This window comes from Hyperolius riggenbachi, chromosome 5 (genome assembly GCF_040937935.1).
Source record: "Hyperolius riggenbachi isolate aHypRig1 chromosome 5, aHypRig1.pri, whole genome shotgun sequence".
NCBI classification, from domain to species: Eukaryota; Metazoa; Chordata; class Amphibia; order Anura; family Hyperoliidae; genus Hyperolius; species Hyperolius riggenbachi.
Window position 1 is genome coordinate 382,003,859 of NC_090650.1, and position 26,699 is coordinate 382,030,557.

At 44.3% G+C, this 26,699-nt stretch overlaps 1 protein-coding gene across 1 annotated transcript in view; it reads right to left on the minus strand.

Moving 5' to 3' along the window:
- The window catches only part of VIRMA (vir like m6A methyltransferase associated), a 75,992-nt gene that overhangs the window by 22,578 nt on the left and 26,715 nt on the right, over positions 1–26,699 (minus strand). The window contains exons 9-15 of the mRNA XM_068237667.1: positions 19,452–19,943; positions 15,445–15,599; positions 14,026–14,108; positions 5,517–5,610; positions 4,093–4,637; positions 3,770–4,005; positions 459–708 (exon numbers count right to left, since the gene is read on the minus strand). Coding sequence (XP_068093768.1) covers positions 459–708; positions 3,770–4,005; positions 4,093–4,637; positions 5,517–5,610; positions 14,026–14,108; positions 15,445–15,599; positions 19,452–19,943 — 1,855 coding nt within the window. The remainder of the gene's footprint in view (positions 1–458; positions 709–3,769; positions 4,006–4,092; positions 4,638–5,516; positions 5,611–14,025; positions 14,109–15,444; positions 15,600–19,451; positions 19,944–26,699) is intronic.

A 26,699-nucleotide genomic window follows, 5' to 3' on the forward strand; every position in this document is an offset into this window, starting at 1 on the left:
TCCGGGAGACGCAGCGGAGGAGATTTGCCACGAGAGGCTGAGGGGTGGCCAATACCCCTGAGGTGCAGACGGGCCCGATCAGGCCGCTCCATCTGGTGAGTCGTTTTGCTTTGGGGGGGGGGGGGGGGGGGGGGGGGGGGAGTGGTACTGGAGTATCACTTGCCCACTGTATCTACTGATTAGCTTTACTGTGAAAATTCATTAAGGCTTATTGCCTGAGGAACTGGACACTCTGAGCGCTTTTCCTAATTCCATCCATTATCTGAACTGTTTAACAGGCCAGCGCTCCACCTACTCTGTTGGTGTATATCCAGCCTCCACTTCATTTATAGTGCTTGTACACTGTTGTTTTTGTCAACCTTCACTGTAATATTTGTGAGCGCTTCTATACGTTCTTGTATTAAAGTGGTAAGAAGAGAAGTTATCTTGTGGCACAGTGCTTTCATAGAGGGCTTTACCTGGTCACAGAGGTACTGCACAATGGAGGCTATATACTCTGCACACTGCTGGTGGATGACGTTGTCACTTGCAGACTTCATGATGCTCAGCATCTCGTGGAAGATTTCACTGTAGCGCTCATCGCCTTTCCCTCCGCTGATGAGGTGCAGAATGGCTACTTTGCAGCATCTGTGGGCAGCAAGTGAGTCAAGCAGAGCAAGGAGTCGGCCTGTCTGACCTGTGTAGTGCTTCTCTTTTTCCTCCGGACCACTGAAACCATAGGAAGCAAATACGTTTTTATCACTAACAAAACGTTCCATCAATTCTCTTGTGCCACCTAGTGTTAAATGTAACTCAGCACCTAAATAAAATAAAAGATATAAAATCTACCTCTCCAAAAGGGAGATTCAAAATAGAGTGTCAATTGGGGAGGGGGAGAGAGATCGGGAGTTATCAGTATTACTTACCTACTGGGGCTTCTCCTCTGCACCAACCTCCCTCCCCCTCCTCCTCCTCCTCCACAAGGGAACTGCCACCTTCTCCAGGGAGAGGAGACAGGTGCTTACACTGTTAATGGCAGGGTTCTCAAACTTGGCACAGTTGGTCAATGGGTGATAATATTCAGAAAAGTGGGTGGAGCCTACAACAGCCAATCAAAATTGACCTATTGATTTTCAAGGGTAATATTTAAATATCTGCCATTCTTCCACTGCTAATGGTAGAGGCCCCAAATGTGGTACAGTCGGTCATTGAGTAACTGGGGGTCAAATTCAGAAAAGGGGGTGGAGCTACAAACAGCCAATCAGATTTGATTGATTTCAACAGAAATATTTTAACTTCTTCCATTCTCACATTATTGATGCCAAGGCCCCTGAAGCTTACAAACTTGGTCATTTTCGTCATTTTTAAGGTTACAAAGAGTGGGCGGAGCCAACAACCAAATACATACCCGAGCAATGCCGGGTCATCAGCTAGTTTTATATATTTTTACATTTAATCGCTCAGGTCCCTTTACTCTCAAACAGGTTGGAAACAGCAGAGGAGATGTGGTCAGGGCTACAACATGGGGAACAGGTTTCCCACCACTGTATACAGAAAATAGCAGCTCTGACATGCAGGGCAGTAGTGGTCAGCATTAGCTCAGCTGTTTTAGTCTAGACACAGTCAATTAGAAGTACATTAAAGGACTACTATGACAGAAATCTAGAACAATTAGAATACAAATGCACATTTGTCCCAGAGCAATACTGGAACTGCCTGTATTTTAACCCCCCTGGCGGTATGAAAAATTCCGCCAGGGGGCAGCGCAGCAGTTTTATTTATTTATTTTTTTAAATCATGTAGCAAGCCCAGGGCTCGCTACATGATAGCCGCTGCTCAGCGGCATCCCCCCGCCCGCTTCGATCGCCTTCGGTGATCTCCGATCAGGAAATCCCGTTCAAAGAACGGGATTTCCTGGAGGGCTTCCCCCATCGCCATGGCGACGGGGCGGGATGACGTCACCGACGTCATTGGGAGTCCCGATCCACCCCTCGGCGCTGCCTGGCACTGATTGGCCAGGCAGCGCACGGGGTCTGGGGGGGGGGCCGCGCGCCGCAACAGATAGCGGCGATCGGGCGCGGGCCGGCGGCGATCAGAGTGCTGGCGCAGCTAGCAAAGTGCTAGCTGCGTCCAGCAAAAAAAAATTATGTAAATCGGCCCAGCAGGGCCTGAGCGGCACCCTCCGGCGGCTTACCCCGTGTCACACACGGGGTTACCGCTAAGGAGGTTAAGACCAGCCTGAAGCTGTCGGTAACTCACAATCAACATTCAGTAAAATGAACAAAAGAGACAGCCAATATGAAGAGCCACCCTGTCCTAGACCACACTCCATTTGATCTGATGCGCTGCCAGGTGGGACATAAACAAAAAAACAGATGCAGGAGCAATATACAGTCAGAGGCTTTTTTGTATCCCTTTAGACGTGCAGATCTATGGACTGGTACACAGATGAGGGCCCTCTAGTGACATGCATGTACATCTAAAGGGATGCCAGGGACACACTTTTCTCTTAGAGCTGTCACAGCACAGATGCAGGAATGCTCAGGCAGACCAGTATTACTGTAGGAGAAGACAGCTTGCTGCAGAGACCTACTCCTCAACTGGTTAGTCTTCTACTGTTTATTGAGCAGGTCTTAGGGCTTCTTTAACACTAGCTTACGCAAGCACGAACTTGATTTTGTGCATGCGTTATAACGCATGGCATGACGTTGGGAAGTTGCAAGTTCTAATTCACCCAACGGGAAACAGCTTGCGTCCTACGATTAAAAGCTCCCAGAGGCATTACAACACAACTCTCTAGATCAGGGTTAGGGAACCTATGGCTCGGGAGACAGATGTGGCTCTTTTGATGGCTACATCTGTCTTACAGACAAATCAGTAGAAGTTGATTCACTAAGCTACACTGCTCAAGCAGCGCATCTTAGTGTGGCAGCGCAAGTAAAATTTTCAAAGTAGGCACGCTGCTGCTGTAGCATACCCAAAACTAACGGCTGCTCCAATTGTCCCACTTTGGACCATGTCAGGTCCAGTGACTTTGTAGAACGATATCACCGCACTTTTATAGGCCCAATAGGCTGCCTGTCACTTGACAGGCAGCCTATTGGTCCAAAGTGTGGGAATCTCATCCTACAAAGTGAATCAACCTCCAAGTCAGCTAGCTAATTGTGCAAGCTGTTAGTCTGTATTTCTCCTGTCTGGCTCTCGGGGAAATTGCTGATTTTGCTAAAAGTCAAGCTGAAGACGTGTCTGACACTTCTGCTGCCCGGCGGATCAACTGCATACACATCACCATGGCAACAGGGACGGGAGCCCTCTGCTGCGCATGCGCACTGTCCCAGATTCAAACATATTGTATGGCTCTCACAGAATTACATTTTAAAATATGTGGTTTATGGCTCTCTCAGCCAAAAAGGTTCCTGACCCTGCTCTAGAACGATCTGTCTAATGTGAACGGTAACATGAAAGTCAGTAGACTTTCATGTTACCTTTCTTACCGCATCCTAGGTGCGTTCTGTCAAAACTGACAGGACCGCTCCTAGCGTGAAAGAGCCCTCAGTGAACTGAAGCAACATTTTTCGGTACATTACCAAACTATTACCACATGAGTGGAAATCTAAGTGAATAAGGGGGAAAAAAGGTCTAAAATACAGTATTTTACAGACCTATTTTTTTTTTTTTTACTAAAGAGCCCTCAGTGAATTGAAGCCAATGTCTCTTATTTCCCAACCTTCGGTTTCTTTTAAGCTCGATGATTACACCAGAAAAAAAATAAAATAAAAACTGGCCATACCCCTGCAGATCATCCACTATGAGGTCCAACACTGCGCGCATAATCAGAAGCGCTGTGGGTGAGGCCAGGTCACACAGCTGAATGCAGAGCCGCCTGATCATGTGCAGAAGAGGCTGGCAAGTAGTTCCAGCGAAGGACTTCACAATATCCTGGAGCAGCTTGGAATGCCCGTGAAGGTGCATGCTCCACAGCTTCCTGGTGTTCAGAGCCACTGCTATGTCCTGTGCTTCCAGGGCCTGAAAGACAATATAAATCATCAATCATTCCTGGCTTACTTAGGATGAATGCCCATTATTATGGTTCACCAAGCCTGAGCCTTTTACCTGAGTTGTCTGCATAGGAAGAGGGAAAGGTAAAAGCTCTGACAGTATGATGAGTCCAGAGAAGAAGCCTTCAGGTATTTTTAAGACAGAAGAAAGGACTTCTTTGAGCATTAATGACCATGTGTTATTAGCCAGTGTTTCCTCTGAGATAGTCATCTGCTCATTCACTCCTTGTGTAAAAGTCAATAAGATGTCTACAATGTCATTCTGGATCTTCTGCTCCTCTCCATCCAGCCTTCCAGAAAGAGGTATGGAGCAGAGGAGCATGTGCAAGGTGACCAGTGTGGACGGAACACGCATGTCTTTGAATTCAAAAGAGCCACCTCGCAGCAGCTCTGTCAGCATTGTCTTTAGCAGAGAGAGCGTGCAGCGGGCCACAGAGATGGTGATCACTCTGTATAAGGTGGTTCCAAGGTTCACATGGAGTCTCCATGGTTGGATGAGGATGGAGTTCATTTTCTGCAAGATTTTGATGAAGGTGTCCATTCCCTCAGCTGAGAAAAGCTGAATGACGGCAAGATTCCACTTCAGATCTTTCTGTTGTCCTGAATAAGAATGACATAAGACTACATTAAGAGACCTTCCATATCAATGCTAAAAAAATAAAATTGCACACTTCCAGTTACCCAAGTAGGAAGCACTGCTCATACTCACACAGAAGAAAAACATGACTGAGCATTTAAAATAGCGTTAAGTCTTCTGTACACAAAAAGTAACTGGATGGGTTGAATATTTTCAAAACAAGTAATTAAGGGTTACCCACTAAAATTAGGTGCCACCATAGATTGCAATGCAAAATTGTGGCTATGTCCACTAGATGGCGCTGAATACGCAAAGAAAGCTGAAACACAGCTTTCTTTGCAGAAACAAAAGTAAAAGTTAGTGGGTTTTTTTTTTTTTTTTACACTTTTAAAGAATGATCTCTGCTGCTCGTTACAGCAGAGATAATTAGTTAATAAGGCACTTAGATTGGCTTTGGGAACATGCGTTCCCATTCACCAATCTGTCCTCTAACTGCTGCCACTGGGGGCAAGTATGCGTGCACACACCGCTCATAAACATCAACAGACGGGTATCTAAACCAATGGGACAATAAGTGAAGTTCGGAGGGGCGTGGATATACTTCCTTTTGTTCTGTGTGATGGAAAAACAGTTGATATAGCTATTTTATGCGTCTGAACTGTATGAATGCTAGCTGCATTATTGATATGACTGCTGTTCCACTTCTTATTCTATTGTGCTTTGGATGGATTGTGGCACAGTCTTATTTTGTGTGTTCAATAAAAGTCCAGATTTGAAGACTGAAATTTCACTGACATGAATGCTGTGGATTGAGCTCCCATACAGAGAAATGATGACATTATGCCTGTCCATCCTGCTGTGAGAAGTATTTGAAGAAGAACCACACAGATTAATTGACATACCCTGAACAGGCGTTGGTGGGCATGCCACGTGACAGAGAATCCTCAGTGCAGTTAGCAGTCCTACACCCTCCGGGGCCATCAAATTGTCAACATTCTAAAACGGATGAAAAGGTTTTAAGATGAGTACAATTTTACAACATGAACACAAATATATGACTGATAAAGACAGATACCACCTACCCAGGTTAGTTTTAAAGCAGACTCCTAATGCAATTACTTAGATAAAATACAGTGAAATATCACTTCTGTTGATAAATAAGCAAGCCATTCATTTATTGTTAGGATTATTGGTACATAATATTTTCGATTGCTAAGAGTATATAATGAAAATTTAAATGCACAGCTACTCCACACTAAACTGTTAAAGTGGGATTGAACTCTGAAATCAAATTCAATAAAAACGTGTTTGCCTACCTTTTATTACCCATACAGTTATATTTGCTTTTGTGCATAACTATTATCGTCAGTTTACAAATTATAGGTTCCGAAAGTACAGTTTATCTGCTCTGAAAGCTGCCATTGCCATTTATTGCATAGCTGCTGTATTTATATATTATAATGTATCTCCTGCGAATTTGTCTCTGTACACTTTCCGCATGTGTTCAGCTAATTCACTGCTAGGAATGTTTACTAATAGTGGCTGATAAAGAAACAGAATGTAATTATTACTGCAACTTTGGATTTAGAGCCAAGCTTCCCACTGAAGAAGAATATGCTGTGTTTATTTGTTGGAATGCTGTTCTGCAGCAAATTTTTTTCTGGTAATAGGTTTTATGCTGTAAAGAATTGTTTAGAGCAAAAAGGAGACGCCAAAGTATGAAAATATTTCATACCACTTTCAGGATGCTGTTAAAATTGGAAGGTTCAGAGCAGCTGAACTCAGTTAAAGCAGGTGTGGAAAATAAGCAACAATAACCTCTACTTTGTGCAGCAAGAAAAGTAATGCAACTTGGGCTTACAGTCAATTTAGGAAATTCATATCTGGCTGCAAATTTAAATGAAAAGATATTTTTTAAGAACGTTAAATTGCAAGGAAAAAAAAATGTACAACCATGATACATGTAGTATGTACACAGCGAATGTTTTGTAAAAGTATATTTTCACTTTACCAGTGAATCCAGCTATGCCCAGCTTCCCTGCTCCAGAATTAAGAAGCTGGGAAGGCATACACACATCTCAACTATGGGTTTTACTTTAGGACAAAGGAGATGTGCATACAACAAGGCTTTCTGTAGCTCACAAAAAGGTGGTGTGAGCAACTGTACTCAACTGCACAGAAAAGATCACTGCATAGTTGCAACAAGCACAGCTACACAAATGATTTTTTTTTTAGTTTGAGGAGGTTTTTTTTTTGAAAGCTAATATTTCGAATATAAACTACTCAATACGATTTCAGTCATAATGTGCCTTGTCCGGGTTTAAGGTGCGTACACACATGCGACTATAGTCGTTTGTAACGATCGTTCCCCGATCTTTACCAACTACGATCGTTACAAAAAACGAACCACAGACTATTAAGGCAAACGACGAACGAGCCAAATCGCTACAAAAGAAAGTTCTGTCTCGGCGGATTTTAACCAACGACGATCGTTTGCAAAAGTAGTACATCGTTGGAAATGGTCGTTCGTACTAGGCTTGACATGCGCATTTCACAATTTCTCTGTGAAACTTCTCATTTTTATGCGCAGGCGCAATAGTTGCTTTACGTGATGTAACGTTCGTTCTAACGATCAGATCGTTACACACTTTTTTAAACTATCTTTACATAGGTCGTTCTTTCATCAATTAAAAGTTCGTTCGTCGTTCTCAACGAACGATCGTTGTCGCATGTGTGTACGTAGCATTAGTCTGGCATTTAACTTTTCCACGGAACATGGTGTATGAGGCCCCTTTGACGCATACACATTGCGTCAGGGTACGCTCCGCCTCCTCCACTCCCGATGACAAAGACTCTGCAGTGTGTTGCTGAGTGTTACCACGTGGCAGGCATGTGCATTGGAGTCTATGGCACCACAACATTCTAGATTGTTGCAGTCGGGGTGCAGAGTACATGCGCCGATCGGCAGAAAACCAGTGACGTACTTCCTGTCTAGCAGGGGGCAATCTAGCATGTCAATGGTGGGGGGGTGGAGCTATGCATATTATCCGTCGACACACTGTTGCAGAGTAATGTGCAAGGGGAAATGGTGCGGGGCAATTGTCTTGCCCCAGGCTCCCATACCGCAGGACACTCGCACTGCACCATGGCCCATACGCAATTCACTTTTTCTCCTTAGTTTTCCCCAAGTTGATATTTTCACACCATGTCTAAACATGCATACTAAACCCCCAGCAAGCAAGAAAGTGCACAAAACCATTTTACAGTAGTTTTTCTACTACTTTTGGTACTTTTTTTCAGTTGTAAACTGCTGAAAAGTTATACTAATAGAAGATAAAAATTATCACCTAGGAGAAAAGTGAATTGCATATGGGCCCATTATGTGAAACCATCCTTAACCTCCTTGCCGGTTATCCCGAACTCAGTTCGGGGTAACCTGCGCAGGAGGATTGCTCAGGCCCCGCTGGGCCGATTTGCATAATTTTTTTTTTTGTTACAAGCAGCTAGCACTTTGCTAGCTGCTTGTAACTTCCGATCGCCGCCGAGCCGCTCCCCCCCGCCCCAGACCCCTGCGCTGCCTGGCCAATCAGTGCCAGGCAGCGTTGAGGGGCGGATCGGGATTCCCCATGACATCTGTGACGTCATCCCGCCCCGCCGCCATGGCGACCGGGGAAGCCCTGCAGGAAATCCCGTTCTTAACGGGATTTCCTGCATACTCTGATCGCCGAAGGCGATCGGAGTGGGTGAGGGGATGCCGCCGCTCAGCGGCTATCATGTAGCGAGGCCTCGGCTCGCTACGTGATTTAACCATTTCCGGACCGCAGTGATAGAGATCTACGCCCTGTTTTGATGGGCTCCTGGCTGGCAAGGCGTAGATCTCTATCACCGGCGCCGCCGCTCCCCGCCGCGATCGCGCGCACCGAACCGGCTGCACTTAGCTGTCTTATGACAGCTAAGGCTTCCGGGTATCGGCAGGAGCCGTCACTGATTGGCTCCCTGCCGTGTGATCGCTGTGAGCCAATCACAGCGATCACCCTCCGAAAGGCAACATAGTTGCCGTTCCGCCTCCCTCTCCGCCTCCCTCTCCCTGTCACTGTGGATCTTGTGTGACAGGGAGAGACGCACAGCCTGCAGCCGTGACAGGCTGTGCGATTTTAGTGTAAAAATAAACTTTTTTCCAGCTCTCCCCCCCCCATGTATCCCTTGATCCCCTCCCAACCACCTATATATAGATCTATATATATATATATATAGATCTATATATATATATATATATAGATCTATATATATATATAGATCTATATATATATAGATCTATATATATATAGATCTATATATATAGATCTATATATATATAGATCTATATATATATAGATCTATATATATATAGATCTATATATATATAGATCTATATATATATAGATCTATATATATATATATATATATAGATCTATATATATATAGATCTATATATATATAGATCTATATATATATATAGATCTATATATATATAGATCTATATATATATATAGATCTATATATATATATATATATATATATATATATAGATCTATATATATATATAGATCTATATATATATAGATCTATATATATATAGATCTATATATATATAGATCTATATATATATAGATCTATATATAGATAGATCTATATATAGATAGATCTATATATAGATAGATCTATATATATATATATATATATATATATATATATATATATATATATATATATATATATATATATATATATATATATATATATATATTACTGGATTGTGATTTTAAACACTTGCCGGCCGCCCCTACCTAGGGGCGGCGGCAAAGTGGAGCCCGCAACGACCGCGCAATACGCCGATCGGCGGCGGCTCGTTGCGGACTAGCTGCCGGGGATCGCACGCTGGATGTGCCCACCCGCGACGTCAACCCGCCAGCCAATTAGCAGCGGCGGCGGGTTGTTAACCCCCGATCTTCCGCATGTAAAGCGGATAATACGCTTTGTAATGTATACAAAGCGTATTATACAGGCTGCCTCCTGCCCTGGTGGTCCCAGTGATTGAGGGACCACCAGGGCAGGTTGCAGCCCTCCTAGTAAGTACCCAAGCACACTGATCCTGCCCCCTGATCGCCCACTGCACCCATCAGACCCCCCCTGCCCACCCCTGGGACACCTGTTTGCACCCAATCACCCCCCTAATCACCCATTAATCACTCCCTGTCACTATCTCAACGCTATTTTTTAGATTAGGTCCTAAACTGCCCCCCTGGGGGCTCCTGAACACACCCCCCCACACCCTTAGATCCTCCCTAGACCCTCCCCCCTGTGTACTGTATACATCTATTCTTCCCTATAATCACCCACTGATCACCTGTCAATCACCCATCAATCACCCCCTGTCACCACCTGTCACTGCCACCCATCAGATCAGACCCTAACCTGCCTTTTGTGGGCACCTGATCACCCACCCACACCCTCAGATTGCGTGCAGACCCACCCTCAGATCACCTCTGAAAGTGCATTGTTTACATCTGTTCTCCCCTCTAATCATCCACTGATCACCCATCAATCACCCCGTCACCACCTGTCACTGCTACCCATCAGATCAGACACTAATCTGCCCCTTGCGGGCACCCAATCACCTGCCCACACCCTAAATTAGCCCCCCAGACCCCCTCTGATCAACTCGCCAGTGCATTGCTTGCATATATTCTCCTCTGTAATCACCTACTGATCACCTATCAACCACCCCGTCACCCCCTGTCACCACCTGTCACTGCTACCCATCAGATCAGGCCCTAATATGCCCCCTGCGGGCTTCTGATCACCCGGCCAAACCCTCACCCGCCCCACCGCAGTGACAGAAATTTTTTTTCTGATCACTGCTGGTACGACTTAATTGCCATGTCCAGGTCATGATTTGAGAACATTCCTGCACTTCAGTGCCAATACAACCTGTCATCTAAGAAGCCACCCTGCTTATGACCGGTTCCACAAAATTCGGCCCCTCATAGACCACCTGTCATCAAAATTTGCAGATTCTTATACCCCTGAACAGTCATTTTGAGGCATTTGGTTTCCAGACTACTCCTCGTGGTTTTGGGCCCCTAAAATGCCAGGGCAGTATAGGAACCCCACAAGTGACCCCATTTTAGAAAGAAGACACCCCAAGGTATTCCGTTAGGTGTATGACGAGTTCATAGAAGATTTTATTTTTTGTCAAAAGTTAGCGGAAATTGATTTGTATTGTTTTTTTTCACAAAGTGTCATTTTCCACTAACTTGTGACAAAAAATAAAATCTTCTATGAACTCACCATACACCTAACGGAATACCTTGGGGTGTCTTCTTTCTAAAATGGGGTCACTTGTGGGGTTTCTATACTGCCCTGGCATTTTAGGGGCCCTAAACCGTGAGGAGTAGTCTAGAAACCAAATGCCTCAAAATTACCTGTGAATAGGACGTTGGGCCCCATAGCGCACCTAGGCTGCAAAAAAGTGTCACACATGTGATATCGCCGTACTCAGGAGAAGTAGTATAATGTGTTTTGGGGTGTATTTTTACACATACCCATGCTGGGTGGGAGAAATCTCTCTGTAAAGGGACAATTGTGTGTAAAAAAAATCAAAACATTTTAATTTACAGAGATATTTCTCCCACCCAGCATGGGTATGTGTAAAAATACACCCCAAAACACATTATACTACTTCTCCTGAGTACGGCGATACCACATGTGTGACACTTTTTTGCAACCTAGGTGCGCTAAGAGGCCCAACGTCCTATGAGTACCTTTAGAATTTCACAGGTCATTTTGAGGCATTTGGTTTCTAGACTACTCCTCACGGTTTAGGGCCCCTAAAATGCCAGGGCATTATAGGAACCCCACAAGTGACCCCATTTTAGAAAAAAGACACCCCAAGGTATTAAATTAGGTGTATGGGGAATTCATAGAAGATTTTATTTTTTGTCACAAGTTAGTGGAAAATGACACTTTGTGAAAAAAACAATAAAAATCAATTTCCGCTAACTTGTGAAAAAAAAATGAAATCTTCTATGAACTCCCCATACTACTAACGGAATACCTTGGGGTGTCTTCTTTCTAAAATGGGGTCACTTGTAGGGTTCCTATACTGTCCTGGCATTTTAGGGGCCCTAAACCGTGAGGAGTAGTCTAGAAAATAAATGCCTCAAAATGACCTGTGAAATCCTAAAGGTACTCATAGGACTTTGGGCCCCTTAGCGCAGTTAGGGTGCAAAAAAGTGTCACACATGTGGTATCGCCGTACTCAGGAGAAGTAGTATAATGTGTTTTGGGGTGTATTTTTACACATACCCATGCTGGGTGGGAGAAATATCTCTGTAAATGGACAATTGTGTGTAAAAAAATCAAAAGAAATCTCATTTACAGAGATATTTCTCCCACCCATCATGGGTATGTGTAAAAATACACCCCAAAACACATTATACTATTTCTCCTGAGTAAGGCGATACCACATGTGTGACATTTCTTTTGCAGCCTAGGTGCGCTAAGGGGCCCAAAGTCCTATGAGCACCTTTAGGCTTTACAGGGGTGCTTACAATTTAGCACCCCCCAAAATGCCAGGACAATAAACACACCCCACAAATGACCCCATTTTGGAAACTAGACACTTCAAGGTATTCAGAGAGGGGCATGGTGAGTCCGTGGCAGATTTCATTTTTTTTTGTCACCAGATAGCAGAAATGGAAACTTTTTTTTATTTATTTTTTTTGTCACAAAGTGTCATTTTCCGCTAACTTGTGACAAAAGATAAAATCTTCTATGAACTCACCATGCCTCTTAGTGAATACTTTGGGGTGTCTTCTTTCCAAAATGGGGTCATTTGGGGGGTATTTATACTATCCTGGAATTCTAGCACCTCATGAAACCTGACAGGTGCTCAGAAATGAGAGAGATGCTTCAAAATGGGAAAATTCAATTTTTGCACCATAGTTTGTAAACGCTATAACTTTTACCCAAACCAATAAATATACACTGAATGGGTTTTTTTTAATCAAAAACATGTTTGTCCACATTTTTCGCGCTGCATGTATACAGAAATTTTACTTTATTTGAAAAATGTCAGCACAGAAAGTTAAAAAAATCATTTTTTTGCCAAAATTCATGTCTTTTTTGATGAATAGAATAAAAAGTAAAAATCGCAGCACCAATCAAATAGCACCAAAAGAAAGCTGTATTAGTGACAAGAAAAGGAGGTAAAATTCATTTAGATGGTAGCTTGTATGACTGAGCAATAAACCATTTAAGCTGCAGTGGTCTAAATGGAAAAAAGGCTCTGGTCCTTAAGGGTGAAAAGACTGCGGTCCTTAAGTGGTTAAAAAAAACAAACAAAAAAAAAAAAACCTCCTGTGCTGCCTCCTTGCCGGAGGAATTGAACCGGCAAGGAGGTTAAGGACCCACCACCCATTATATAAACTTTGTCTGAATACACAGTAGAGAGGTGGGTCCTGTATGTGTTAGCACCAATGCGCAAGAAAATTAACCCAGTGTGCTCTGCTCCCCAGAATTTTTTTTCCAGCTGGGTGGCATGAAAAAGTAGCTGGATGGGGTGCTAGGGGGAATGCAGGGCCTGTGCAACTCTGCTTACAGCATAGGAGGAGGCGAGCCGATGACAGCCGTGTGCTGACCAAAATTAGCCGGGTGGAGCACCCAGCTAAAAGAGCCTGGGGAGAACACTGTTACCCGCTAGGGCAGTGATCTGCAAACTTGGCTCTCCAGCTGTTAAACTACAAGTCCCACAATGCATTGCAGGAGTCTGACAGCCACAGTCATGATTCATAAGGACAAATGCATTGTGGGACTTGCAGTTAGCTGGAGAGCTAAGTTTGCAGATCACTGCCCTAGGGTACGTCCACACATCACTCCCTCACAAGTGCTTAAAGGGAACCTTAACTGAGAAGGATATGGATGTTTCCTTTTAAACACCAGTTGCCTGACTCTCCTGCTGAACTCTTTGGCTGCCGTTGTTTCAGGTGTGTGATTCAGCCACAAGCATGCAGCTAATCCAGTCTGACTTCAGTCAGAGCACCTGATCTGCATGCTTGTTGGGGGCTGTGACTAAAAAGCATTAGAGACACAGAATCAGCAGGAGAGTCAAGCATCTGGTGTTATTTTAAAAGGAAAAATCCATAACCATCTCAGTTTAGGTTCCCTTTAATGCAGACAAGTGACTGCAGATATTCAATGTATGCAATCGGTAAGATTTAAAAAATGACAGCTTCGCAGTTGACCAGTAAACTAACTACATACTGCGATTAGTACATTAGAGAACCCTGTGAACAGTTGTTCTCTTAGAAATGGATAAAGGCATGTTCAGGGAGATGTACATATAGGAATACAAATATTTCTATCACTTACCAGTTTAATGTAATCAATTAGACTAGGGATGCAGTTAATCTCAAAGCGAATACTTTTCAAAGGCTCCAACCATTTGGCAAGTTCTGTAAAAGAAAACAAAAACTGCTCATAGTGGAAACTTAAAAACAATTACTAAAATCTTGAGCTGATGAAATGCTTAAAAACCCTGAAATGCCAGGTTCAGCTGCTGGTATGGACACTATGCTGAGTTTGTATCTTGTCACTGTATTTACATGTGTATCATCTGGGCAATCTGGTTCCCTCCATCTCAAAAACATACTGGTAGGTTAACTAGCTTCCCCTAAAGTGGACCTGAACTCTTGCAAAGGACAGAAGGAAAAAAGAGACATGTACCCGGTATGTAGGTAGAGAGTTTAGCCTGTCTAATCCCCCCCCCCCCTCGCCCCATCTGTGACTAATCACAAGTATAATTTGATCTCTCAGCTGTGTCAACTCAGAAATCTTGGATACCTCAGCAGAGCAGCTAATTTGTAAACACAGGATTTTAACCCTATGTCTGCTTCCATAAAAGCAGGAACTAGACACTGCAGATTTACATCAGCTGTAACAAAAACAATTTTTCTTTAAGGCCTTGTTCACATTGCGTTCCGTTCGCGCAGGTCTGTTTTTGAGGTGTCTTCCCCGATTCCCGCCACTTGGGTAGGCGATTCGTTTTTGTGCTTAGCGGTTTTCTAAGCTTTTTTTCCAAGCGGTTTTTCCAAGCGGTTTTGTAATGCACTCCCTGACTCTTTGACCCGGAAAAGAATAAATACAATGTATTTATTCTTTAAATCGCTGCACAAAGCGATTTTGTGAGTGTTTTGCGCTTCTCCTATACTTTGCATTAAGGCATAATCGCCTCAAAACTGGTACACGCACCACTTTACTGAACGGACAGCGCACGACCCGCGCTGATATGAACCTTCTCATAGACATTCATTGCACAAGAGTTTGGTGGGAGATTTTAAAAATCGCTCACGTGTAAAAAAAAAAAAAACCCCGAAAACGCCTACAGTGTGAACGCACCCTAAAGGGTATTATGGTGTTGCCTAGCTTTTAGAGCAGAGAGGAAGTTCTGAGTTCAGGTTCGCATTAAGTTAGCTGACCACTAGACTATGGTACCGGTAGCAGACTATTTGTGACATAATCAATGTGGGTGCTGCCCATGTGCTTCGAGTCCCGCAAGGGACACCAGCTTTGTATGTCAGCCCGTTCCATTATTCCCAAATTACAGATGACATCACTCTCCACTGCTTAAGCATGGTGGCGTAGTGGACAGCACTCACAATGCATGCGTATTAGTCCTCAGCTCTCTTCCATTCTGTGTAATGAATGGAGCCAGGGCTGCAACAGAAGAAACATAGGGGCCATGCTGTATAGCAAACTGCCACAATGCCACCTGCGTTACCCAGAACCTACCTTGCAGCTTGGCATTGTTCTCATCTGCTTTACACAATTTCAGAAGAGATGCAGAGTGACTTTCTAACATCTGCACGTCACTGGATGTCTGCACCACCAACAGCACAAGCAGGCAAGCATAGTTGTATGCCACAGACTTCTTTGACTTCGTATCACTAGAAAAAGAAAAAGAGCTTTTATTTATCTATTACATTTACAGTACATGACTGACATTTCAGATGACAGTCTATTATTAATTTAAAACAATCAAAATAGAAACCATGCTTAAAGGGAACCTTAACTGTGGGGGAAAAAAATTCACTTACCTGGGGGCTTTCCCAAGCCTCCTGCAGCTGTCCTGAGCCCGCGCCGGTCTCCCTCCGCGGCTAAGTTTCGTTTTCGGCCGACTGCCTGTCGTCCTCCGGCAAAGCGTCCTCTTCTTCCGCATTCCCCGTCGTAAAGAGCCGTAAAGCGCGTGTTGCGTCATGCGGACGCGCTTTACGGCTCTTTACGACGGGAAATGCGGAAGAAGGAGGCTTTGCCGGAGGACGACTGGCAGTCGGTCGAAAACGAAACTTAGGCACGGAGGGAGACCGGAGGGCACCGAAGGACCGGCGCGGGCACAGGACGGCTGCAGGAGGCTTGGGAAAGCCCCCAGGTAAGTGAATTTTTTCCCCCCCACAGTTAAGGTTCCCTTTAAAGCAAATCTGAACTGACAATTAGCTGATGAGATAATTGTATGTGTAGCAGAAATAGTCTATAGAACCTGAAGTCTCATATTCCTATTCAAATTAAAGGGGTTAAATTTGAGGTTTGAAGTATGAACAACAACCATTTCACTATGATATTCTGATCTAGTTCACTCAGCTGCCAAAATAAATAAATAAAATAGGATTACATTTATCAGCTCTTTTCAGCAGTTCAGCAGTGTTTGATCACCCAGCTAAAACTAATCTGCAATTCATCCTCCCACCCTTTGATATAGCCGACGCGGGCCTCTTTTTGTAAAGACAGAAGAAAGACATCATAGGTAACGGACATCTCCCCACTAACTACTCTGGCACATAATCCAGAATTTGGTCCAGCTAGAGACAAGGCATAGTTCACTCATGGCATAGTTCACTCATTGCCAACAATCTAAGCACAGATCTGGGGATTGTACATATACAGGGAAAAAGGAAGTCCGGGCCATTTTCTGAATGATCGCAATCACGTTGCAATGGCATTTCTCTCCAATTTACAATATCGCGATTTTGCTGCAATTCATCAGAATTTCCCTATTTGGCAATTTCCTACTTTTTTTTTTGTAGTGTGTTCTGCACAAGAATAAAAAAAAAAAAAAACAAGTAGGAAATTGCCAAATAGCAGGGAAATTCCATAGCGGTGCGATTCCTACACGATATTCCTCCACTCCTATACATAGTATAGCATCAGTGATTTGCGCTCACAGTATAAACCAGCCCTTAAAGGGAACCTAAACAGAGGGATATGGATGTTTTCTTTTAAACAATACCAGTTGCCTGGCAGTCCTGCAGATCTCTTTGGCTGCAGTAGTGGGTGAATCACAGACCTGAAACAAGCATGCAGCTAATCCAGTCTGACTTCAGGCAGAGCACCTGATCTGCATGCTTGTTCAGGGGCTGTGGCTAAAGGTATAAGAGACACAGGATCAGCAGGAGAGCAAGGCAACTGGTATTATTTTAAAAGGAAGAATCCATATCCTTTTCAGTTTAGGTTCTTTCAAGTGTACCTGAAACCAGAATAAAGGAAGATTTGATACTTACCCGGGGCTTCCTCCAGCCACTCCCTGTCCTACCAAGTGTCTCAGTTCTCCGGTTATCGGTCCCCGTAATCTTGCTCAATTGGGGTCTTTTGCGCATGCACAGAAGAGCCCGACGGGCGCGGCTGAGCCATTTACCAGGACAGATAGCCGGAGAATGGAGGCACTCGGGAGGACGGCGAGCGACTCAGCGGTGCTTTGGGGCTGGAGGAAGCCCCAGGTAAGCATCAAATCTTTCTTTATTCTAGTGTCAGGTACACTTTAACAATACTTAACCATTTCAGCCCGCGGGTATTTTTCACCTTATGCATCCGAGCAATTTTCACCTCCCATTCATTCGCCAATAACTTTATCACTAATTATCACAATGAATTGATCTATATCTTGTTTTTCCGCCACCAATTAGGCTTTCTTTGGGTAGTACATTTTGCTAAGAATTATTTTTTTGTAAATGCATTTTCACAGGAATATTAAGCAAAAAATGCATTTCTCAGTTTTCGGCTATTATAGCTTTAAAATAATACATGCTACCATAATTAAAACCTATGTATTTTATTTGCCCATTTGTCTGGGTTATTACACCATTTAAATTTAAATGTCCCTATCACAATGCATGTCATCAATATTTTATTTGGAAATAAAGGTTCATTTTTTTCAGCGTCCATCACTATTTACAAGCTTATAATTTTAAAAAAAATTTCGGAACATATCCACTTCACATGCATATTAAAAAAAGTTCAGACCCTTAGGTAACTGCTTTTTTGCTTTTGTTTTTTTCTAATTGTAATTTTTTTTTTCATTAAAAATTTTATTTGGGTAATTTTTGGTGTGGGAGGTAAACAGTTAATTTTAAATGTAATAATGTGGGTTTATTTTATTAAAAAAATGTATGTAGATGTAGTTTTACTATTTAGCCACAAGATGGCTACAGTGACTTTTTTTTTTTTTTAGCCCTGGAAGCGAAGTGCTCGCTTCCAGGAAGCTTATGGAAGACGGGAAACTTTATTTGTCAGAAAGACTGTGGCTTCTGAAGAGAAGCCGGTCTTTCTACTGGGGACTTAGATCAATAAATGGGAACTATGTTCCCATTCACTGATCTCCAGGCTAACAGGGGGCGGCTCAGGAGCGCACAGCAGCAGCTGCCTGGACGTGACAATCATGTCCAGCCGGCTTAAATGGTTAAGAGTTTCAGATTACCCCCAGTAAATGGTGTTGTCTTCTATGCATCATTCAATAAAAATGCCATTTCCTTAATATTTAACCAGTTCAGCCTTTCTGGACGAACTTACTCGTCCAGATAGGCTCTGACGCCACATGGGGCGCCTGCCGCTAGCCCCCCGATCAGTGAATGGGAATATAATTCCCATTCACAAGATCTAAGTCCCCAGGAGAAATACCGACGCTTTCTATTCAGAGAGCAGTATTTCTGCCCCCAGGAAACTTCACCTTCTTCTTTTTAGTTCCTGGATGCGAGATCGTTCGCATCCAGGACTTTGACTGTGGCCATTTTGTGGCCAAATAGTAAACTGCACCCACATACATTTATTATTAAACAATTCTATTTTACATGTAAAAATAGCCGTTTCCCTCCCACACCAAAAATACATTTTTTATTTAAAAAAAAACTAAAACAAAACAAATAGTTACCCAAGGGTCTGAACTTTTTAAATATGCATGTCAAAAGATTGACGCAAATTGAAAAAGTGCACCTTTAATTCTAAATAAAATATCGGCGCCATAAATGGTAATAGGGACATCATTTAAATGGTGTAATTACCGGGACAGATGGGCAAATAAAATACATGCGTTTTAATTACGGTAGCGTATATTAATTTCAAACTATAATGGACAAAAACTGAGAAATAATTATTTTTCTTCATTTCTTTCTAAATCTTCCTGTTAAAATAGATTTAGAAAAAAATAATTCTTACCAAAATGTACTACCCAAAGAAAGTCTAATTAGTGGCGGGAAAAACAAGATATAGATCAATTCATTGTGATAAGTAGCAATAAAGTTATTGGCAAATGAATGGGAGGTGAACGTTGCTCAGATGCATGCGGTTTTCGACACTGTGGCGCTGAACCGGTGCAGAATAAAAACAGGAACTGATTAACACCCTAGTAGCTTAAACAAAAAGTTCTGTTTTTCACAATAATGTCCCCTTGAGCTCATTAACCTGTATGGGTCCCTCTGAGCTCCCAGTCCTAAAAAAAAAAAAAAAAAAAAAAAAAATTTACTAAAAATTACCCTAGTGCTTCTTTAGAGCAAAACTCCATCAAGGTTATGAGGCATTGTAGATTCTTATCCAGGCTGAAGACATGAGCTACAGCAGTCCTTCCTATGGGATTGAAGCTGATGAGATAGAGGTTGTGCAGAATCCCCAGCAGATTGGCCTGATCCGCCTCCTCTGTGCCGTCACAGTGCTGGAAGTGATGGAAGAGTTCAGAGATGTACTGAAGAGCCTGGGTGGCGTGAAGAAGCCACAAGGCACAGGGGTCATCAGTGTTCCCCTCTGACTGCAGATTGTCCTCCTGGTCCTGGTCAGGCACCTGGCACATGGCTCTAGCAATCAAGCTGGTTGCCTCGTTTTCAAACAAGAGGAAAAGGAGCCCTTTCTGAGACTGCGCCAGAAACCGCAATATTTCCCTTACAGTCTGAACAACCCCAGAATACACACTGGTCCCTGGAAGAGACAGAAGCAGTGTAGCCGACTCCAGAAACTGCTGACTGTGCAAGAACCTGAGAGGAGAAAGAATAAAGTTATACAACACACGACTATGGTATGAGGCAGGACTTAAAAACCAAAAAAAAAACAAAAAACAGATGAAATAAATTAAAAGATCTATACATACCTGGGGCTTCCTCCAGCCCCATCCACATTGTTCGCTCCCACGCTGCCGTCCTCAGTCTTCTCCAGCTCTTCTACCAGGTCGCGTAACTTCAGCCAGTCTGAGCATGCGCAGTGCGCGCTCTCCGGCAGAGAATAGTACTGCGCCTACACAGTACTATTCTCTTCTCCACCGCAGAGAGTACACTGCGCTACACTGCTGAGTTACTGCTGCCACACTTATGAAATAAAGAGCTTTAAATACATAACAGTGGTGCCAGTCCTTGTGTGTTGTGTGATAATGAAATGGTTACAGTAGCATGCACTACAAAACCATGAATAAACAGACCTGCCTGCAACTCTGTCATTAGGAATTTACTGACATATCAGAATGATAAATGGTCTGAAACGAATCAAATGTGTATAGATGTGCAATGTGGCAAATCAATATGCTTAGCAGTGGAGTATTATACGATGTTAGCCTTCAGTAAAAGCAGGAGGTTTTGAATTTGGATGATACCATTTATTAGCCAACTTGAAAGAAAGAAAGAGTACATTTTTGGCTAATAAGCAAACTTGCGACTGCACACAGGAATATAATGTCTGAAGACGGCTTATAAGCCAAAAGCTTATTTGTTTTCTTCCAACAAGTTAGCCAACAAATGGTATCCGGATTCAAATTTTTCTTTATTTTTTTTTTTTACAAATACAGGCTTTATTAAAACAAAAAAAAAGTTACACAATACAGTCAATGAACAGTATTTTAAATTGAAGAAGGTGGCACATTAGGGTTTTACAGGCAAACATTGAGATGTTTAAATATAACAGTGTTGGTATTTTCAGAATTTTTACATAATAATACAAAGAAGCAAATAACAGAAAACAAGTGTTTTCTGGAAGAGGTATATACAAATGAGTTGATAAAGATTGGCAGGTGGAGGGGTACACTGAGCCAGGCACGTTCTGGATCCGCAGACTTGATTAGAAAGCTTTAAAAATCAAGGCTCATCTTTCCCTCCATTCATCCCAGATTTTGGGAAATGTAGGTAGGGTGCCTTTGTGAAAGTACAGCAAATTGTAGGGCAGGCTGCTAGCTAGCTCTGTATATATCACATGTTTGATCAGCCAAAACAGAGAAATTACATTTTTTGAGTGTAAGGGCAGAGACACACTGCAGAGGGCTTTTCAATCCATTTTTGTTTTTACCCACTTGAGGACCACAGTGGTAAACCCCCATAAAGACCAGGCTGTTTTTTTCATAATTGGCCACTGCAGTTTAAGATCAAGCTGCAGGGCCCCACAGCACAGGAGTGATCCCCCCCCCCCCTTTTCTCCCCACCAACAGAGCTCTCAGCTGTGTAGCGCAGAGCTCTGTTGTGTTTATTTTATTTTTTTTATAAATATTTATGTTCATATTTTTACTATCCGGTTTTTTTTTTTGGTTCCACCAATCCCATCCCTTGCCCCAGCCGGCCAATCAGGTGATCGGCTGTCATAGGCTTCTGCCTATGAGAGCCGATCGCTCTCTTGTCCCCCAGGGGGACAGCTGTGTCACACAGCTGTCCCCAGTACAGCGCTGCTGCTGATCGCAGCGCTGTACTGTGTAAATAGACGGCGAATACGTCTAACAGTCGGAGACCGAAGAAGGGGCGGAGCTCCGCCCCCCGAGAAGGAGATGCGTGCGCAGCCTGCGCGCGATCTCCTTCAGTAGCCGGCTCTAGGTCCTGATGCCAATTGGCGTTAGGCGGTCCTGGGGCTGCCGTCCATTGTGGTGGAGCGGTCTTAGAGTAGTTAAAAAACACCCCCCCCATTGACTTACATTAAAATTGCGGTATAATCACTGCAAAAATTTCCCCAATCACAATTTTTCTAAAAATTGCAATCATGGCATTAACAAATTTAATGCAAGACAATGGGAGCGCATTTTTAAAAACAAAAAGAATAAAAAGCGTTCCGCAGTGTGTTTATGCCCTTAACCCTTAGACTGCCACAGAGGTCTATAGGCGTTTCTTTGATGTCACACCCATACACCACGGATGTTAAAGGCGTTTTAGAACGAAACTACTTCCCCCTGCCACGGACGTCTACAGGAGTCTTCATCTCCCCATATTCCCATGCCATGAATGTCTAAAGGCATTAACTATAAAGTTTTGACTCAGTGGCAACATTTAACTGGAGTCAAAATATGCAAATAATATGCAAACCAGAGTGAATTTTAGATGAAACAACTTGAAGTTTAGAATTTTGGCTTTAGCTCAGTGGGGTGAACAAAACAATTGCATAAAAATTTGAGGCAACTAAAGCATTTCTTTTTAAAACACAACCCATTCGTATCAGTGGCTAAAAAGTAATTGGACAACTGACTTAAAAGCTATTTATTGGGCAGAAGTGGGCAAGTCCACCGTTATGTCATTATCAATTAAAGGACCATTATCACGAACCATTTCATTTTCAATTACCTCACAGTACATATATGAAGTATACAGATGCCTTGCCGTGTCTTTTCTTCTTTTTTTATTTATTTTATAGTTTTAGTCATGGCCCTTTTATTAAACATATTTCACTGTAGTCTGTGTCCGTCAGTCCCTGAAGTAACACTGACGGACTTTTGTAACTAAACAGTAATAGCAGGGGGAGCATTGTCAGGTATTGGAGAAAAAACAAAACAAAAAACAGTTGGTTTAGCCCTGCTCTACCTAACTGCCAAACTATACAATGCGGCTCACTTGCTGCCGTCTTCACCATCATCAGCCTCACCCAGAAGGACCCCCCCCCCGCACTCAAGCAGACCACAGGCGTTGAGGGAGGCAGCGGTCAGGCAAATGAGCCGCTCTTCCTCTCCATCCAACCGCTGTGGGTCTGCCAGTGATGAGTCGTTTTGTAATAAGGCGGTGTGGTTCTCCTCTCCATTCATGTGGAGTAGTGAGCCGCTTTGTAATGAACCGGTTCTCCCCTCTATTCATATGAATAGAGGGGAAGGGGAGAACTGGTTCATTACAAAGCAGCTCACCGCATGCATGTAGGAGAATCAGCTCATTACTCCATGAATGGAGAGGAGAACCACACCGGCTCATTACAAAGTGACTTATTACTCGCACCTCAACACTGGCAGACCCGCAGCGATTGGATGGAGAGGGAGAGCACCTGCCTCCCTCAACGCCTGTGGGCTGCCTGAGTGCTGGGGGGGGGGGTCTGATGTTGTGAAGAGAAACCTCTTCACAACAGCCAAATGAACAACGCTCTCCAGGGGGTAGGCATATCGATATCCAAGTCTACCATAAAGAGAAGACTGCATGAAAGTAAATACGTAGGGTGCACTGCAAGGTATACAGTGGTTTGCAAAAGTATTCGGCCCCCTTGAAGTTTTCCACATTTTGTCACATTACTGCCACAAACCTGAATCAATTTTATTGGAATTCCACGTCAAAGACCAATACAAAGTGGTGTACACGTGAGAATTTGAACGAAAATCATACACGATTCCAACATTTTTTTTTAAAAATAAATAACTGCAAAGTGGGGTGTGCGTAATTATTCAGCCCCCTTTGGTCTGAGTGCAATCAGTTGCCCATAGACATTGCCTGAGGAGTGCTAATGACTAAATAGAATGCCCCTGTGTGTAATCTAATGTCAGTACAAATACAACTGCTCTGTGACGGCCTCAGAGGTTGTCTAAGAGAATATTGGGAGCAACAACACCATGAAGTCCAAAGAACACACCAGACAGGTCAGGGATAAAGTTATTGAGAAATTTAAAGCAGGCTTAGGCTACAGAAAGATTTACAAAGCCTCGAACATCCCACGGAGCACTGTTCAAGCGATCAGAAATGGAAGGAGTATGGCACAACTATAAACCTACCAAGACAAGGCTGTCCACCTAAACTCACAGGCCGAACAAGGAGAGCGCAGGTCAGAAATGCAGTCAAGAGGCCCATGGTGACTCTGGAGGAGCTGCTGAGATCTACAGCTCAGGTGGGGGAATCTGGCCATAGGACAACTATTAGTCGTGCACTACACAAAGTTGGCCTTTATGGAAGAGTGGCAAGAAGAAAGCCATTGTTAACAGAAAAGCATAAAAAGTCCCATTTGCAGTTTGCCACAAGCCACGTGGGGGACACAGCAAACATGTGGAAGAAGGTGCTTTGGTCAGATGAGACCAAAATACAAAACGCTACGTGTCGCAGAAAACTGACACTGCACATCACTCTGAACAAACCATCCCCACTGTCAAATATGGTGGTGGCAGCATCATGCCCTGGGGGAGCTTCTCTTCAGCAGGGACAGGGAAGCTGGTCAGAGTTGATGGAAAGATGGATGGAACCAAATACAGGGCAATGTTGGAAAAAAACCTCTTGGAGTCTGCAAAAGACTTGAGACTGGGGCGGAGGTTCACCTTTCAGCAGTACAACGACCCTAAACATAAATCCAGGTCAACAATGGAATGGTTTAAAACAGGGGTCGGGAACCTATGGCTCGCGAGCCATATATGGCTCTTTTCATGCCCGCATATGGCTCTCTGGCTCGCTAAAGAGTAACTGTCAGGCTGCAGAAGCTAATTTAACCACTTGCCGACCGCCCACAGCCCATGGGCGGCGGCAAAGTGGACGCCTAAAGGACCACAATACGCCTTCAGGCGGCGCGTCCTTTAGGCATGCCGGGGGAGCGATCGCGTCATTGAAGACGCGCGCTTCCCCCGGCAACTGGCTCCGCCCACCCGCCGTAACATCCCGCCGGCCATACGGAAGCGCCGGCGGGATGTTAACCCCGCGATCGCCGCATACAAAGTGTATAATACACTTTGTAATGTATACAAAGTGTATTATACAGGCTGCCTCCTGCCCTGGTGGTCCCAGTGTCCGAGGGACCACCAGGGCAGGCTGCAGCCACCCTAGTCTGCACCCAAACACACTGATCTGCCCCCCCCCGCCCACTGATTGCCCACAGCACCCCTCAGACCCCCCCCTGCCCACCCCCCAGACCCCTGTTTGCACCCAATCACCCCCCTAATAACCCATCAATCACTCCCTGTCACTATCTGTCAACGCTATTTTTTTTTTATATCCCCCCCTGCCCCCTCCTGATCACCCCCCCACCCCTCAGATTCTCCCCAGACCCCCCCCCCGTGTACTGTATGCATCTATCTTCCCTGATAACCTGTCAATCACCTGTCAATCACCCGTCAATCACCCATCAATCACCCCCTGTCACTGCCACCCAACAATCAGCCCCTAACCTGCCCCTTGCGGGCAATCTGATCTCCCACCCACACCAATAGATCGCCCGCAGATCCGACATCAGATCACCTCCCAAATCCATTGTTTACATCTATTCTCTCCTCTAAACACCCACTAATTACCCATCAATCACCCATCAATCACCCCCTATCACCACCTGTCACTTTTACCTATCAGATCAGACCCTAATCTGCCCCTTGCGGGTACCCAATCACCCGCCAACACGCTCAGATTGCCCTCTGACCCCCCCTTATCAATTCGCCAGTGCATTCATTACATCTGTTCTTCCCTGTAATAACCCACTGATCACCTGTCAATCACCTGCCAATCACCTATCACCCATCAATCACCCCCTGTCACTGCCACCCATCAATCAGCCCCTAACCTGCCCCTTGCGGGCAATCTGATCTCCCACCCACACCATTAGATCGCCCGCAAACCCGCCGTCAGATTACCTCCCAAATGTATTGTTTACATCTGTTATCTTCTCTAAACACCCACTAATTACCCATCAATCACCCCCTATCACCACCTGTCACTGTTACCTATCAGATCAGACCCTAAGCTGCCCCTTGCGGGCACCCAATCACCCGCCCACACGCTCAGATTGCCCTCAGACCCCCCCCCCCCCTTATCAATTCACCAGTGCATTAATTACATCTGTCCTTCCATGTAATAACCCACTGATCACCTGTCAATCACCTGCCAATCACCTATCACCCATCAATCACCCCCTGTCACTGCCACCCAACAATCAGCCCCTAACCTGCCCCTTGCGAGCAAACTGATCACCCACTCACACCAATAGATCGCCCGCAGATCCGACATCAGATCACCACCCAAGCGCAGTGTTTCCATCTATTCTCTCCTCTAAACACTCACTAATTACCCATCAATCACCCATCAATCACCCCCTATCACCACCTGTCACTGTTACCCATCAGATCAGACCCTAATCTGCCCCTTGCGGGCACCCAATCACCCGCCTACACGCTCAGATTGCCCTCAGACCCCCCCTTATCAATTCGCCAGGGCATTATTTACATCTGTCCTTCCCTGTAATAACCCACTGATCACCTGTCAATCACCTGTCAATCACCCATCAATCACCCCCTGTCACTGCCACCCATCAATCACCCCCTGTCACTGCCACCCATCAATCAGCCCCTAACCTGCCCCTTGCGGGCAAACTGATCACCCACCCACACCAATAGATCGCCCGCAGAACCGACGTCCGATCACCTCCCAAGTGCAGTGTTCACATCTGTTCTCTACCCTAAACACCCACTAATTACCCATCAATCACCCCCTGTCACTGCTACCTATCAGATTAGACCCCTATCTGCCCCTAGGGCACTCAATCACCCGCCCACACCCTCAGAATGCCCTCAGACCCCAGCCCTGATCACCTCGCCAGTGCATTGCTTGCATCTA